At 44.0% G+C, this 15,656-nt stretch overlaps 1 protein-coding gene across 1 annotated transcript in view; it reads left to right on the forward strand.

Moving 5' to 3' along the window:
* LOC141069545 (solute carrier family 2, facilitated glucose transporter member 11-like) overlaps window positions 1-11,234 on the forward strand; it is a 32,666-nt gene extending 21,432 nt beyond the window's left edge. Inside the window, exons 12-13 of the mRNA XM_073559199.1 lie at window positions 1,053-1,180; window positions 10,631-11,234. Coding sequence (XP_073415300.1) covers window positions 1,053-1,180; window positions 10,631-10,828 — 326 coding nt within the window. The 3' untranslated portion in view covers window positions 10,829-11,234. The remainder of the gene's footprint in view (window positions 1-1,052; window positions 1,181-10,630) is intronic.
* The last annotated feature ends 4,422 nt before the right edge of the window (window positions 11,235-15,656 follow it).

Raw genomic sequence — 15,656 nt, forward strand, 5'->3', positions numbered from 1 at the left:
TTGAACGAAAAACTGTTGGCTGAACAAGCAAGCAGTATAAAGTGTACAGCCGCCCTTGGCACTTTCATGCACCAGTATTTTGAGCATCATTGATGAAACACAGAGTAAAACCTTTCCATACACATTCAATGAATGTAGGCAGAACCCAATGCCCTCAGCAGAAATAGCAGCCCGCCTAAGTGAAAGGGGTGTCCCAATTCTTCCATGACTGCAGATGTAGGCTGGCATTTACTTTTTTTCTTGACACCACCAGAAGTGTTTGGAAGAAGCTTATTCCCTTCAAATCATTGATGGAGTTGCAGCTATAGGTAGAAATTGAAGTTTAATCCTTCCTGCAGCAGCTCATTTCCAGTCATCAGGGCAGTGCAAGGAGTCACCTCTCAATATTCAGTAAGTGCACTGTTATCGCTCCCTGGCATATTGATTTAAACCTGCTCTGCAGCAAAAGTGTGTAGCATGTGTGTGCAGAGTGGACTGTCAAGTGGACTGTGCAGGGAAGTGATTACAGTGTGCTCTCTTCCAATACAGTAAATGGAAGCGAGCATCTACAGGGAGAATATAACTTTATTTTCTACCAGTACGCTGGCTACTTCCCTGTAAATTACCTCTATATCTGCATGTAAACTGCGTTTCAGGACGTTACACGTACGCTATAAGAGGCCATGCCTGCTCAGCCCAAGCAAATATGGTAGTTCAGGAGAATTAGATGTTCAGGTTACATGGCCAGCTCTAGATTGTGTATCCAGATGAAACCTGTGGAGCAAGTCAGTAGAGAAACTGTAATGGCTATCTTTACAGGCAACGTATATGTTAGATGATATACTGCACACCATGTATACAAAATCAAAGCTTGTTACTAAGCATGTTATACCATTACTTAAAAAGTAAATAAAGTTTTAATAATTTGCCCAATTCTAATTCATACTTGTGTGGGTAACTTCTTTACTCTAAGATTGGATATCCTCTTTCATTTACATATTAATATGCTCCTCAGTAGCCCGTTGTTACTGTATATACACAACATGGACTCACTATAAGCTTCCTTCCTTCAGGTGGGACCACCATTACTATCAATCTGGAAATCTTTTCTCAAGAAGCTCGGGCACCCGCAATGGTGATTGTAGGGGTAATAAATTGGCTGGGTCTGACGATCATTGGCTTGGTCTTCCCCTTTGTGGTGGTAAGAGAAAACATTGCACATTTTGAGGTTTAAAGTGTTGACTTATGCCTGATTTATCATTTTTACATTGAAATTTCAAAGTTTGGGCACATTGTCAACTAAACTGAAATAATGAAACCTGAAATAGCTACAGTTGTTCTGAAAAGTTTATATACCCTGGCAGAATTTTTGCTTTCTTGGCCTTTTTTCAGAAAATATGAATGATAACAGCAAAACTTTTTTTCCACTCATGGTTAGTGGTTGAGTGAAGCCATTTATTGTCAAACTACGGTGTTTTCTTTTTGAAAATCATAATGACAACCCAAAACATCCAAATGACCCTGATAAAAAGATTACATACCCTGGTGATTTTGGCCTGATAACATGCACAGAAGTTGACACAAATAGGTTTGAATGGCTACTAAAAGTACCATCCTCACCTGGGACCTGTTTGCTTGTAATCAGTGTGTGTGCATAAAAGCTGAGTGAGTTTCTGGAATTCAGACAGACTCTTGCATCTTTCATCCAGCCACTGATGTTTCTGGATTGTGAGTCATGGGGAAAGCAAAAGAGTTGTCAACGGATATACGATGTAGTTGAACTGTATAAAACAGGAATGGGATACAAAAAGAGTGACTTGATAATGCCAGTCAGCAACGTTCAAACTATGATGAACAAATGGAAAATCAGGGGCTCTGTAAAAACAAAACAATGGTCAGTTAGACCAACAAGAATTTCATCCACAACTGCCAGGAAAATTGTTCGGTATGCAAAGAAAAACCCACAAATAACATCAGCTGAAATACTGGACTCTGTGAAAACTATCAGTGAGGCTGTTTCAAGATACACAATAAGGAGGCACTTGAAGAAAAATGGGCTGCATGGTTGAGTCGCCAGAAGAAAGCCATTACTGCGCAAATGCCACAAAGTATCTCGCCTACAATATGTAAAACAACACATAGACAAGCCTCCAAACTTCTGGAACAAGGTAATTTAGAGTGATGAGACCAAAATTGAACTTTTTCGCCACAACCTTAAACCATTTGGAGAGAGGTCAACAAGGCCTATAATGAAAGGAACACTATTCCTAATGTAAAGCACGGTGGTGAATCACTGATGTTTTGGGGATGTGTGAGCTACAAAGGCACAGGAAACTTGGTCAAAGTTGAAGGAAAGATATACGCAGCATGTTATCAGCAAATACTGGAGACAAATTTTCAATCATCAGCTGTGCATGGGACGTACTTGGATGTTCCAGCATGACAACGATCCAAAACACAAGGCCAAGTTGACCTGTCATTGGCTACAGCAGAACAAGGTGAAGGTTCTGGAGTGGCCATCTCAGTCTCTTGACCTTAATATCATTAAGCCACTCTGGGGAGATCTCAAGCGCGCAGTTCATGCTAGACCGCCCAGGAATTTACAGGAACTGGAGGCTTTTTGCCAAGAAGAGTGGACAGCTTTACCATCAGAGAAAATAAAGAACCTCATCCACAACTAGCACATAAGACTTCAAGCTGTCATTGATGTTAGAGGGGGCAATACACGGTATTAAGAAATGGGGTATGTGAACTTTTGATCAGGGTCATTTGGGTACTTTGGGTTGTCATTATGATTTAAAAAGATAAAATACAGTAGTTTTATAATAAATGGCTTCACCCAACCACTAACCATGAGTGGAGAAAAAGTTTTGGTGTTATCTTTCATATTCTCTGAAAAATGGCCAAGAAAGCAAAAATTCTGCCGGGGTATGTAAACTTTTGAGCACAACTGTAGATCAAAATCCAGGCACATTGGAGAACTATATTAAAGGGTTTCTTTCAAGTTTGAAAGTTATCTCCTATTCATGGGATACGTTTTACGATTGCTGGTGCTCCGTCCGCCGTGGCCCACATTGATCCTGAGTGGAGCAAAGGTCAATCATGCACGCTGTCCCTCTGTTTAATTCGCTGGCTTGTCATCAAGTCATCTATGCGCACAAGTGACGTCACATCAGCCCGGATAATCACAAGCCGAATCTGGAATCCTGGAGCAATCTGCTCATCTCTAATTGTATTGACCCCCAGAATAATATTAACATGTTAATTATGCCATGTTAAAACAAAACAAAGAAACAACCTAGAATTGCTGTTTTTTTCCAAAAAGTAAAATAAGTGAACAAAATGTCACATGTATAAAAAGTTTTTGACAATTTAAACTACAGCTTGTCCTACAACAAAATTGGACTTCATACAGCTCAAATAATGGAAAAATGTAGCAATACAAAAACATTTTTTTTCTCAAACAGTATATTTTATAAAAGTACAAAAAAAAATAAAACTATATGAATCTGATATCTTCATAATCATGCTGACCGGCTGAATAAAGTTAAAGGGAATCAATCAGTAGGATAAACCCTCCTAAGTCGTCTAAATTGGCATGTAGATCATAGGAAGCTGAACAAAATAGTACCTGTATACAGTATCTGTAATCCAATGTTTTATTCCAGAAATAGCCATGTTTTTCTTAATAAGTAAAGAGCTGTTAAAGCACTACTCCAGCGTTTCTTTATTATTGCAGTGCTGGAGTGGTGCCATTATACTAGGGTCCCTGCCCCTAGTTTCATACTTACTAGCCTCTAGTTTCATCTGGTTCCCACGCCCCTCAAGTCCCACGCCACCATCTTGTGACTACAACTTCAAATTGACCAGAAGTCAGAGGAAACAGTCACAATCTGTCAATGCAAGTCTATGAGAGCCTCGTTCTTGCTTTTTTCTGGCTCTCATAGACTTATATTGAGTTGTGATTTGTGGATCGCTCAGCAAACACTGGAGCAGTCCAGCTGGTCATAAACTGCTGGAGACTGACCACATATAGGCAGTGACACAGGCGGTCACATAAATTTAGAGAGATCCTGCCACTGCAGGGTCCTACAATGTAGACGGACATGAAATATTTTTCCCACTGGCTTTAATTTAATTTAGCCCCGATGAATCCCCAAGACTGGGGAGGAAAGGCGTAGGATGATTTGTACCGCTTTTGGGGATGGTTGGCAGCCCATAGCAGGGTATACTTGGGGCCTGTCCTTGTGAAGGCAGGAGCACTACAGGGGCACGACAGGGAGACAGGGAAAAACCATATCCCCTCTAACCTTCCCTCTGTATGAACAACTGATCCTGATAAAGGTTAAAGGCGAACCTGCTGAGGAAAAGCGTCTGTTACATTGATGAGATCAAATCAATTTTTACCAGAGCACTGGTATGCAAGAGCACTTTTACATGTGGTTTTCTTTTTGTGTCAATATTTGTCCATATTTTAAGTATTTGAGTAAAAGTTAAGTCTTAATATTAAGGGAAACTCTCCAAGCTATGCTCTATTGGTGTCTATGGTAACCTCGAAATTGGAAGAGGAAATTCTTAAAGTCCAGTCGTTGGTTCCTTGCACTTCCCCAGGGTCTAAATTATTTGTACCTGTGTTATTAAGATTGGGGGTGTTACAGGAATTTCATGATTCCGTTTCAAGTGGTCATCCTGGGGTTACTGCCACAAGGAAAGCCATTGCTAGACTTTTTTGGTGGCCATCCATGCATAATGATTTTAAAGATTTTGTATCTGCTTATGAACTCTGCACACGTGTCAAAGTCAGTCATAGCCGGACGGCTGGGGAAATGGCTCCATTGCCTATTCCTGAAAGACCATGGACTCACTTGTCCATGGATTTCATTACAGATTTACCTCTGTCTGATGGGAAGACTGCTATCTGGGTGGTAGTTGATCGATTCAACAAACAAGCTCATTTTGTTCCTTTGTCAGGATTACCTAATGCGGAGACACTCTTCAGGTATTTTTTTTCTCATATTGTGAGGTTACATGGGATCCCTCTGAACATTGAATCTGATAGGGGAGTACAACTTGTCTCTGTATTTTGGAGAGCTTTTTGCAGTAAACTAGGGATTGACTTGTCTTTTTCATCTGTTTTCACCCTGAAACCAATGGTCAGACTGAGGACAAATCAGTCTTTGGAACAAATTTTAAGGTGCTTTGTGGCAGCTCGGCAGGAGGACTGGTCTTTGTTTAAACCTCTCACTGAGTTTGCGTTTAACAGTCGTGTAAATTAATCTACCAGGACCGCACCATTCTTCGGTAATTATAGTTTTCATCCCCAAATTGGTGAATTTTCTAGGATCAGTTCTGAATGCCCTGGGGTGGAGGTAGCCGTGCCTAGACTTGGGGATGTCTGGAGGGATGTTCAAAAGAATATTGGGACTGCCCAAATTCACCAAAAACGAAAGGCCGATAGAAGACATTCGGCGGGTCCCGTTTTTAAGATTGGGGATGAGGTTTGGTTGTCTTCCAGAAACATTAAACTTAAAGTGCCATCAGCGAAGTTGAGTCCAAAGTTTATTGGTCCATATGAGATCCTGGAGGAGCTCAATCCTGTGGCATTTAGATTAACGCTTCCTCCATCTCTTCGCATCCCTAACGTATTGCATAAATCCCTATTAAAGGAGTATGTCCCTTCTGCATTGTCTCCTTCATCCCCGCCTCCTCTGTTTTCAGAGGATGGTAGCCTGGAGTATGAGGTTCAGAAGGTTCTGGATTCTTGGAGGGTCCATAATTCCCTCCAGTACTTCATTCACTGGAGGGGATATGGACCAGAGGAGAGATCCTGGGTCCCTTCTCGAGATGTGAAGGCCTATCGGTTAGTTAGGGCCTTCTATCTAAAATTTCCTGGACAGCCTGGGGGTCCAGTAGCCTCCCCAGAAGATAGGGTTCTGTCACGGTTCCACCCCTCAGTGTATCTGGGATGCGGTTACTGACAGCTCGGCCGTCCAATCTGGTATAGAGGCGTGCTGAGCTGTCAGTGTGTAATTGACAGCTCAACTATCCAATCTGAGACTGTAAGGCGTCAGCTGTCTCATGTGTTCATTATTCCAGTTAATGGCCATGCTTCTTAACAGAGCTATTTCCCAGAACACTGCCAGATGTACATTCATCTTGTGAGGTTTATGCTTTGTTTTCCTGTGCCTTGAGTTCTGTATGCTTGATCTGTTGCCTGACCATGGACTTCGTTCTTACCATCAGCCTGTTTAACCCCTTCACTTCTGATCCGTTATCCTCCCGGTACTTTTGACCTCAGAACGTTACCTGACTACGCTTTTGCCTCTTCCTTCTGTTTATGACGTACCCTCCTGACTTCTGACCTTGGACTCCTTGACCTCTCTGACTCACGGCTTGACCATGAGAAGTGACTAGTGTCACATTAGTGGGGTTAAGAATTTCTTCTTTGAAGCTGAGAAGGCTATGCCACCTGCTGAGCCATGTGCCCTGTTACATCTACACATGTTTTCAGGAGGATTGCAAGCTGCCATTTAGATTCTCCCATCCTTCACACCAGCAATATCCTTTTTATGGCCAATTTAGAGTATGGTGCTCACACATATTCCCTTACCCAAACACACAATGAGTATGATATTCCCACAGTGAATCCCCACCCACTACAATTTCAACCCATATGTACAGTGTAGTACCTGTCAGTTTGATACCCCCACCCAGTATGATAACCCCCACAGCCCCCCCACTCAGTATAATAGCCATGAGACTCAGTATAATGGTCCCCACAACCCCTTACACAATATAACGGCCCCTGTAACCTCCCACTTATTATGATGGCCAACACACAGAATGCGGACCATCACAGCACACCAGTCAGTATTATTGCGCCTACTCAATATGAGGGCTCTCACAATCCCTAACTCAATATGGGAGTCCTCCCAATCCCCCTCAGCCCCTTAATATAATGGATCCCACCAGCCCCCTACACAGTATTATGACCTTCACTAACTCCCCACTCAGTATGATGGACCCAACTACTAACATTAAAAAAGAACTACTCACCTCACTCTGTTTTCCCAGCATGCTACTACAGTCTATATGTATTGTGAGTACTGAGACTCCACACTACAGACACCCCAGTCTCACAGGCGCAGGCTGAATGGTGGATCAGAGAGACTTCCTCTTGATGGTCCATCATTCTGTTCACTGGAATTCGCGCCCTGAGGATGTGGATACGGCTGAAATTGTGATGACAGGAGGAATAGAGGGGGCCAGAGTTGAGTGGTGCCATCCCCAGACTAACGGGCCCCATAGTGGCTGTGGGCTGCCGCTAAAGACGGTACATCCCTGCTCTAGAGGCAGATTCTAAGGGAGATATATGTCTGGTCCGTAGTTCTGTACAGCTCATTTACATATTAAGAAAAACTTGGATTTCTCTGGAATAAGGGTATGTTTCCATGGTCAGGATTGGCTCAGTATTTGCACAGGATTTGACGCAGGTAAAATCTGCATCAGAGGTCACTGGCAGGTCAACTGCATTTTTTATGCGTTTTTTACATGCATTTTTTATGCGGTTTTTTTCATGCGGATTTGTATGCATTTTTTTGTAAGCTAAAGGATTGTGATGTCATTTCCTTGTCCAACCTCTTATTTTACATACTCCATTGAAGAATGTTTACACACACAGATAAATAGATAGATAGATAGATAGATAGATAGATAGATAGATAGATAGATAGATAGATAGATAGATCATGTATTTCCATCCGGTCCCAAGTGCAGTGCGGAGTTTCTCGCATGTCTGACCTAATATGCAATGTCCTTTCCTTTTTTAATAAATATTTTTTTTTTTTAAATGGCGTGGGCTCCTGTGCACTTTTCTGCGCCAGAGAGGGAAAGCCAGCGACTTGGGGCCGATGTTTATAGCCTGAGAAGGGTTAATACCCATGGATCTTCCCAGACTATGAATATCAGCCTGCAGCTGTCTTCATAGCCTTTACTGGCTATTAAAAAAGGGGGAACCCCAAAAAAATAACGTGGGGTCCCTTATAATTAATAGCCAGAAAGGCTATGCAGACTGCTGCGGGCTGATATTCATAGCCAAGGAAAGAGCCATGGATATCGGCCCCCCCTGGCTACAAACATCAGCACAAAGCCGCCCCAGAAATGGCGCATCTATAAGATGCGCCAAATCTGGCACTTAGCCTCTCTCTTCCCACTGCCGTGTAGCGGTGGCATATGGGGCAATAAGGGGTTAATGTCACATTTGATTGTAAGGTGACATCAAGCCCGGTTAGTAATGGAGAGGCGTCAATAAGACACCTATCCATTACTAATCCTATAGTATGTAAAGGGTTAAAAAAAGTATTTTAATAAAATGAAACACCAGTTTTGCCATTTTATTATACGCCTAATTCCCCGAAGCCCTCGATCTCCTGTAAAAAAAAAAAAACAACAAACACAAATACTTCCTGTCCGACTTAGTCCTTAATAACAAGTGTCCCACAATGAGTCCAGCTCTGCTACATCTGGATGCATGACATCGAGAGATAGCAGAGCTTGTAGATGACCACCAGAGATCTCTGGCGGTCACCTACACTGTAGTTCTCATGGTCAGCTGACTGAGAGCTAGCCTAGTGTGACCGGCGATAACCCCCGGTCACGTGCATGGCAGTTCTAGCGGTAACACGCCAGTTCTCGCGGTAAGCTAAGTTATCACGAGAACAGCAGTGGACGGGGACTTCTGGTGGTGGGAGGAGGTAAGACCTTATTTAAATTAGTAGACATGCGTAGTAAGCTGCGCTTATGCAGTTATTACACAAGTGACGAATCATTAATCTAATTTACCGCATCTAATGATAGTCTGTGGTAAATTTACGGTGCGGCGACGGAGCGTCGCCGCATTGTAAACAGACATGCTGCGTTCTGGAAAGATGTGACGCATGTCTGTTGACGCGGGTCTGCCGTCTGCGTCTTTTAACGCATAGTGGAGATGGGATTTCGTGAAATTCCCTCCACTTTGCTGTAACATCTGGATGCTGCGTGTTTGACGCTGCAGCTGTATGCAGTGTCAAACGCAGCGTTTCATGACCGTGGAAACATACCCTAAGGCCAAGTGCCCACGTTGCAGAAATGCTGCGGAAATGTCCGCAACATTTCCGCAACTCCCCGCAACTCATAATGCTTGACAAGTGTGACCAACTTTTTACTATTGATGCTGTCTATGCAGCATCAATAGAATGTTAAAAATAATTAAAAAAAAATAAAAAAATAGGGATATACTCACCTTCTGTCGGCCCCCGAAGCGGTCCCACCTGTTAGCCACGCTACCGGCATCTTCCGTTCCCAGGGATGTCTTGCGACAATTACCTCTGATGACGTAGCATCTTGAATGACCGCTACGTCATCAGAGGTCATTTGCGCAATGCATCCCTGTGAACAGAAGATGCTGGCAGCGTGGCTGAGAGGCGGGAGAGCTCCGGGGGCCGACAGAAGGTGAGTATATCCCTATTTTTTATTTTAATTCTATTTTTTACAGGGATATGGTACCCAGGGCATGGAGAACAGTCTCCTCTCCTCCAGACCCTGGGTACCATCTGCACATAAAGCGCTCACTTCACGCATGGTGGGCATAGCCACATGTGTAAAGTGAGCGTTTCAATGCAATCCTACGGCGGCGGAATCGCAGCGATTCCGCAGTAAGAATGGACATGCTGCGGGTTTTACCGCTATGCGATTCCGCAGCGGTAAAATCTGCAGTATTGACACAGCAACTGCGGAATCCCATAGGATTGCATGGGGATTGCTTTTTTGAAGCGTTTCCGCGGCCGCAAAAACGCAGCAGAAACGCATAAAAAGCGCAATGTGGGCACACAGCCTAAGACATTAAATCACAGATATTAAGGTATCATTTTATTCAGCTTCCCGTGGACCTACATGCCCATATAGACGGTTTAGGGAGGTGGGGGGATCCTACTAACAGATTCCCTTTAAAGGGGTTTTCCACTACTTATATACTGTTGACACATTACATATTATGAGTTACATTTTTCTATCAACCAAAGCAAAGCGTTCAGTACCCAGCAGCAGCTACTAAACAATGTATGGAGCTGCAATGTTCTGCATCTTCACTGTTTATATCTATGTGCCCTTGGAGGTGATAACAAGAAAACATATATACTACCTATGCAGATAGAGGTCCTGATTCATCATTTGCTTTTTTGTCACTTTCCTTTCCTTTTTTTCTTGTGATATTAGTTGCCTTTTTTTTAAGCCAAATTCATCAAAATTGTGCACGTGATTCATCAATATGGCACAAAGTCAAAACTCGTCATTCTTCCTGTCTTGAACTAGTTTTGCAATTTTTGCTTCCAAAAGGATCACCGTGGCACCTAAAGTTGAAAAAAATTACACCAAAATGTTGGAGTACTTGATAATACACCACGGGGGATGGGAGTACAGTTGTGTCAAATTTTGCAATTAGTGAAATAGGCTTTAAAAAAGCACCAATAGAATAATGAATTGGGGGCAAACAAAAAAAGGCGCAAAACACAAGACTAGACCAAAAACAGGCACAAAGGCAATGATGTATCATGTTCCAGGTGTAAAAAAAAATCTGTCTTTCCTAACAGTTTACCTCTTCTATTTCTCTCTCCAGGCCACTATGGAGCAATTCTGTTTCCTCATCTTCCTCATCATCACTGCTGTCTGTGGGGCATTTCTCTACTTCTATCTGCCTGAAACAAAAGGGAAATCTTGGCTGCAGATAAGAGAGGATTTTGATAAGTACAATTTCACAAAACAGCACTGTACAGAAGACCAACCCAGTGCCATCGCTACATCTACCAGATTCTGATCTTCGGGACGTTCATCCTGGTCACAAGACTGTTCTGGATTTGCTTCGAGCTGGCCTTGAAAAGGAAGCACACTTAATAATGTATGTCTTATGGAAGCATCTGACAAGGAGTGTGAATCTTTCATGTCTGACCACACACATGACAGCAAGAAAACTGAATGTCTGATGAGGTTCCTTCATGAATATTCAGTTACTACATCCCGAGAAGCTACGCTACCTTTGTAATATGATGTATTAGGTGCTAATATCTAATAATTTATGCTAGAGCCAATATACATTTATGTACTGAACAGTTCGATGTCTTTATCTTGCACTTATTTATTCAGCCTACAGATATTCTTACCATTATACAAAGATACCAGTACCCATATACTTAGCGACTCATCATAATATACTTATCAAGGAAAATTGGGAGTCAAAATATGCTAAAAATGTAAAAGTTTTTACTAATACACAAAATTACAAATAGAAATAAACAATATATGATTACGAGTACAGATGTGATTTGGTCCTTGGGTGAAAAAAGGGTCCGGAGAACAGATCAGGACATGGTAACTGAATGCAAACAACTAAAAGTTTTCATGAGAGACATGAAGATAAACTGGTGCCCCTAAACTGAGTTTACACTCTATACTACGTAATGGTAGGACAGTAGTCCAATAAGGGGGCAGTCCAGTGTCTGTCAAAAAGCACCGGAAGGTTTATGCTGGACGCAATACATATTATGAGCGTAACAAGTAAGAGGAGTATTTACCCACTATATTTGCCAGTCCTGCCTGAACTTTGGCCACGTTCGCCAACGTGTGTTCCGCGTCGATGTCACTTCCCCCTGAGCAAAATGACATTGATGAAGATAATTATTTTTCCCCCCACATTAAAAAGGACTACCATAAATGCATATATGCATATTAGGCATAAGTATCATTCAACAGCACAGGCGACGACGCCGGCGCCATTTTGATGGCTAAACATTTTTTTTGGTAACCACACAATATTCTATGCATTATATAAAATAGGGGGGAGGTCACAGAGGGATCAGTGAATGTCATAAGCCCATAAGGATGAATCTCATTAACTGAAAACTGAAACTAAAGATTAAACAACAACCACAAGATGGATTTCATCAACCAAGGAATCATTTTACTCAATATAACAGCGCCGACTTGGCACTGTCAGTCAGGGCCGCCATCAGGGCATTACTGCCCTGACTGGCGTATGGAGCCCGGTGGGCAGAGGGGACCCGCACTGGGGCCCCGTCTCATCTGCTCACCAGGCCCTACCGTCAGGCTAAACCGGGCCCTGGCTAGCGGCGCTGCAGCAGTTCAACTCTATTGATGTGCGGGCCCGCACGTCAATAGTTAACAGCCGCCAGCCAATCGGAGGCTGGCAGCTGACGTCAGCCGCAGCGTACACGTCGCCGGTATCTGACGTCATTCAGTTGCCGGCGAGTGCGCGCTTCAGCTGAGTGGAGGGAGCTTCGCCGCAGAAGCGCGGCCAGGAGGGGGCAGAATGTGAGGCGCAGGGGTAGAGGTAGAATGTGACAGTAAGACACAGGAGGGGGCAGAATGGACACGGGGCAGAATGTGAAACAGGAGGGGGCAGAATGTGACAGTGAGACACAGGAGGGGGCACAATGCGAGACACGGGGCAGGATAGGAGACACATGGTGCAGGATCTTGGGGCAGGATAGGGAGATTATATGGGGGTAGAATGGATAGTCATGAGGGCAGGATGAGAGAAATATGGCTGGAGCCAGGAATGAGACACACGGGGGTCAGGATGGGGGATATTATTACCATAGGGGCTAATTAAGGGATATTATTACTGCAGTGATGTATTTATTTTATTTTTTTGAGGATACTGTTTTAAATGGGAGGAGGTTCTGTTACTGTGCAGAGCAACACTATGTTGCCTTTTTTTCTTCATCTGGTGTAGTGTAGAAGTTAGGAAAAAATTAAGTAATGTGTTCTGCAAGTGGAGCTCTAGATAACTGTATTATTTCCTGCAGTGACGAGTCCTGGCTGAAAGACGTGATGGCGGTCTGTGCTGGATGAAAGATGAAAAGCAAAGATGAAGGACTTCACCTAGAGACGTCACTGGTGAGTCAGTGTGTTATCTGTACATGTTATGTCGGACACTGTTCACACCAGGGTGTCCGGCAGACAGCGGCAATACCCCATCCTACCACTTTGTTCTCAGCGGCGCTGGTTGGTCTTCTGATCCGGCTTGGATTGGGTTAGCCAGGTTGTCATTCTGGCTGAGGGCTTAGCCACGCCCTCTGTCTTTAAATTGTCCTGCGGTACTATGGGCGTCGCCGACTATAGCTCTTGCCTTGTGCTAGCGATACCGGTCTGGAGTGGTGGTCTAAGGAGCATACTGTTTCTGGTGTAGTATATTCCGTTGTTGCCATTTTGCCTCCCTGTGTACATTATTGTATTCTCCTGTGTGTACGCGGTGTGGTGCGTTTCCTTTATCCCTGTCCATACTTATTTGTGGGGTCTGGTGTTTTGTCTCCTCACTGGGTGGAGGGTGGTGGGTTCAGCTTAGGGCTGGACAGGAGACAAGGACAGGGTGGAGGCCCAGGCAGGCACACCTTCAGTGTAAACCCTGGGTTGAGGGACAGACAGGGTTTCCCCTAGCCTGAGGGACACCGCAGGGGCCCCGGGGTTTTAGCCTATTGTTACCTAGGCTTCCCATGATAGTCGGCCCAAATTTTATTTACCATGGATCCTATAGTCTCCATAACCAAACAGCTGGAGGCTCTGTCCATACAGGTCACTGAACTGAGGGGGGCGGTCCAGCAACAAGGCCTGTCAGTTCCTGCTGTGCAAACTGAGGCAGCAGTCAGGGCAGCTGAACCCAAGTTACCTCTTCCTGAACGATTTTCTGGTGATCGCTGTAAGTTCGTTGTATTTCGTGAATCCTGCAAATTGTATTTTCGTATGCGCCCACTCACCTCAGGAAATGAGGCTCAGTGTGTGGGCTTGATAATTTCCTTGCTGAGTGGTGATCCACAAGCATGGGCCTTTTCACTACCTTCTGATTCACCTGCATTTGAGTCCGTAGACTTTTTTTTTTTCTGCTCTTGGTTTAATCTATGATGATCCTGACAGACTGGCGTTAGCAGAGTCTAAAATACGCTCTCTACTCTAGGGTGAGCGACTGGCGGAGGATTATTGTACGGAATTTCGTCGCTGGGCTGTGGACACTCAATGGAATGACCCTGCACTAAGGAGTCAATTTTTGCATGGGGTTTCTGGAAGGGTTAAACAAGCTCTGCTAATGTATGAGACTCCCGCCTCTCTGGAGGCTGCTATGGTGCTTGTAGTATGCATTGATCGCCGCTTTCGTCAGAGGTCGCAGGAGACATTGCCTGTGGGGAGGGGGCAGTTTCTGGTGAGGTTGCCTCGGGTGAATCCATGGAACCTATGCAGATCGCTGGTATATCACATACACATAATAACAAGCATAAATGTCCCTTGCCCAGAAAGCAAGGGGTCTGTTTTTTTGTGGCAAAAAAGGACAATTTATTAATGCTTGCCCCCTGGTACCTAAGAAAGACGTGCTGGCGGAAAACTGCTAGGCTCAGAGGGTTTGGAGGAGTCTAGTCTGAGCCTTTCATATCCTCCATGGTGGTCTCCCAGTGTATGCTCCCTGCCAAGTTTGTAATCGGGGGGCCAAGAGCTGTCAATTACTGTATTTGTAGATAGTGGTTCAGCCGCTAATCTCATTGATGAAAAGTTTGCGCTTACAGCGGGATTTAAGGTGGAAAAGCTGACTAATCCTATCCGGGTGGTTACCATCAATGCCTCCCCTCTCTCACAAGGGGAGATTAAAGAGTTTGTGGCTGATGTAAAACTCCACATTGGGGTCCTACACTCTGAGCGGGTAACATGTAAGGTGCTCAGTAATTTACCTGCTCAGGTAGTTCTGGGGTTTCCATGGTTGTCTATGCACAATCCGGTGATTGATTGGAAAACCCAGGACATAATCCAGGGCCAAGTTACCGAAAGCCAGGATGTTTAATATCTCAGGTCCTGACAGGCAAGCTCTCAAAGAATACATTGCAGAAAGTCTAAGCAAAGGGCACATCAGGCCTTCATCATCTGCATTGGCGGCGGGGTTCTTCTTTGTCAAAAAGAAAGATGGCGGATTACGCCCATGTCTGGATTTCAGGGAACTCAACCAGATTACTGTTCGTGACCCATACCCGATGCCACTGATACCCGATTTGTTCAACCAGGTGTCTGGTGCCAAATGGTTTTACAAGCTTGACCTCAGGGGGGCGTACTATCTCATAAGAGTCCGTCAAGGGGATGAATGGAAGATGGCATTTAATACCCCTGAGAGTCATTTTGAGAATTTGGTGATGCCATTTGGGTTGACTAGCGCGCCAGCAGTATTTCAACATTTCATAAATGATATCTTTTCTCATCTCTTGGGGAAATTTGTTATTATATACCTTGATGACATTCTTATTTACTCACGCGACCGTGATGCACACATAGAGCATGTTAGGCAGGTATTGCAGTTGCTCAGGGAGAACAAGCTCTATGCCAAGCTTGAGAAAATGTGTATTTGTCGTCCAAGAATTACCTTTTTTGGGTTATGTAATTTCCGCCTCAGGGTTTAAAATGGACACCGCTAAGGTGCAAGCGGTGCTGCAGTGGGATCGGCCTGATAATCTCAAGGCGCTTCAGCGATTCCTGGGATTTTCCAACTATTATAGGAAATTTATTAAGAATTTTTCTATGATTGCTAAACCGCTCACCGACATGACTAAAAAAGGTACCAATTTTTCTGACTAGTCTGAGGCTGCTGTGCGCGC

The sequence above is a fragment of the Dendrobates tinctorius genome, unplaced genomic scaffold (genome assembly GCF_039654945.1).
Source record: "Dendrobates tinctorius isolate UK_male_01 unplaced genomic scaffold, ASM3965494v1 ptg000265l, whole genome shotgun sequence".
In the NCBI taxonomy this organism is placed as follows: Eukaryota; Metazoa; Chordata; class Amphibia; order Anura; family Dendrobatidae; genus Dendrobates; species Dendrobates tinctorius.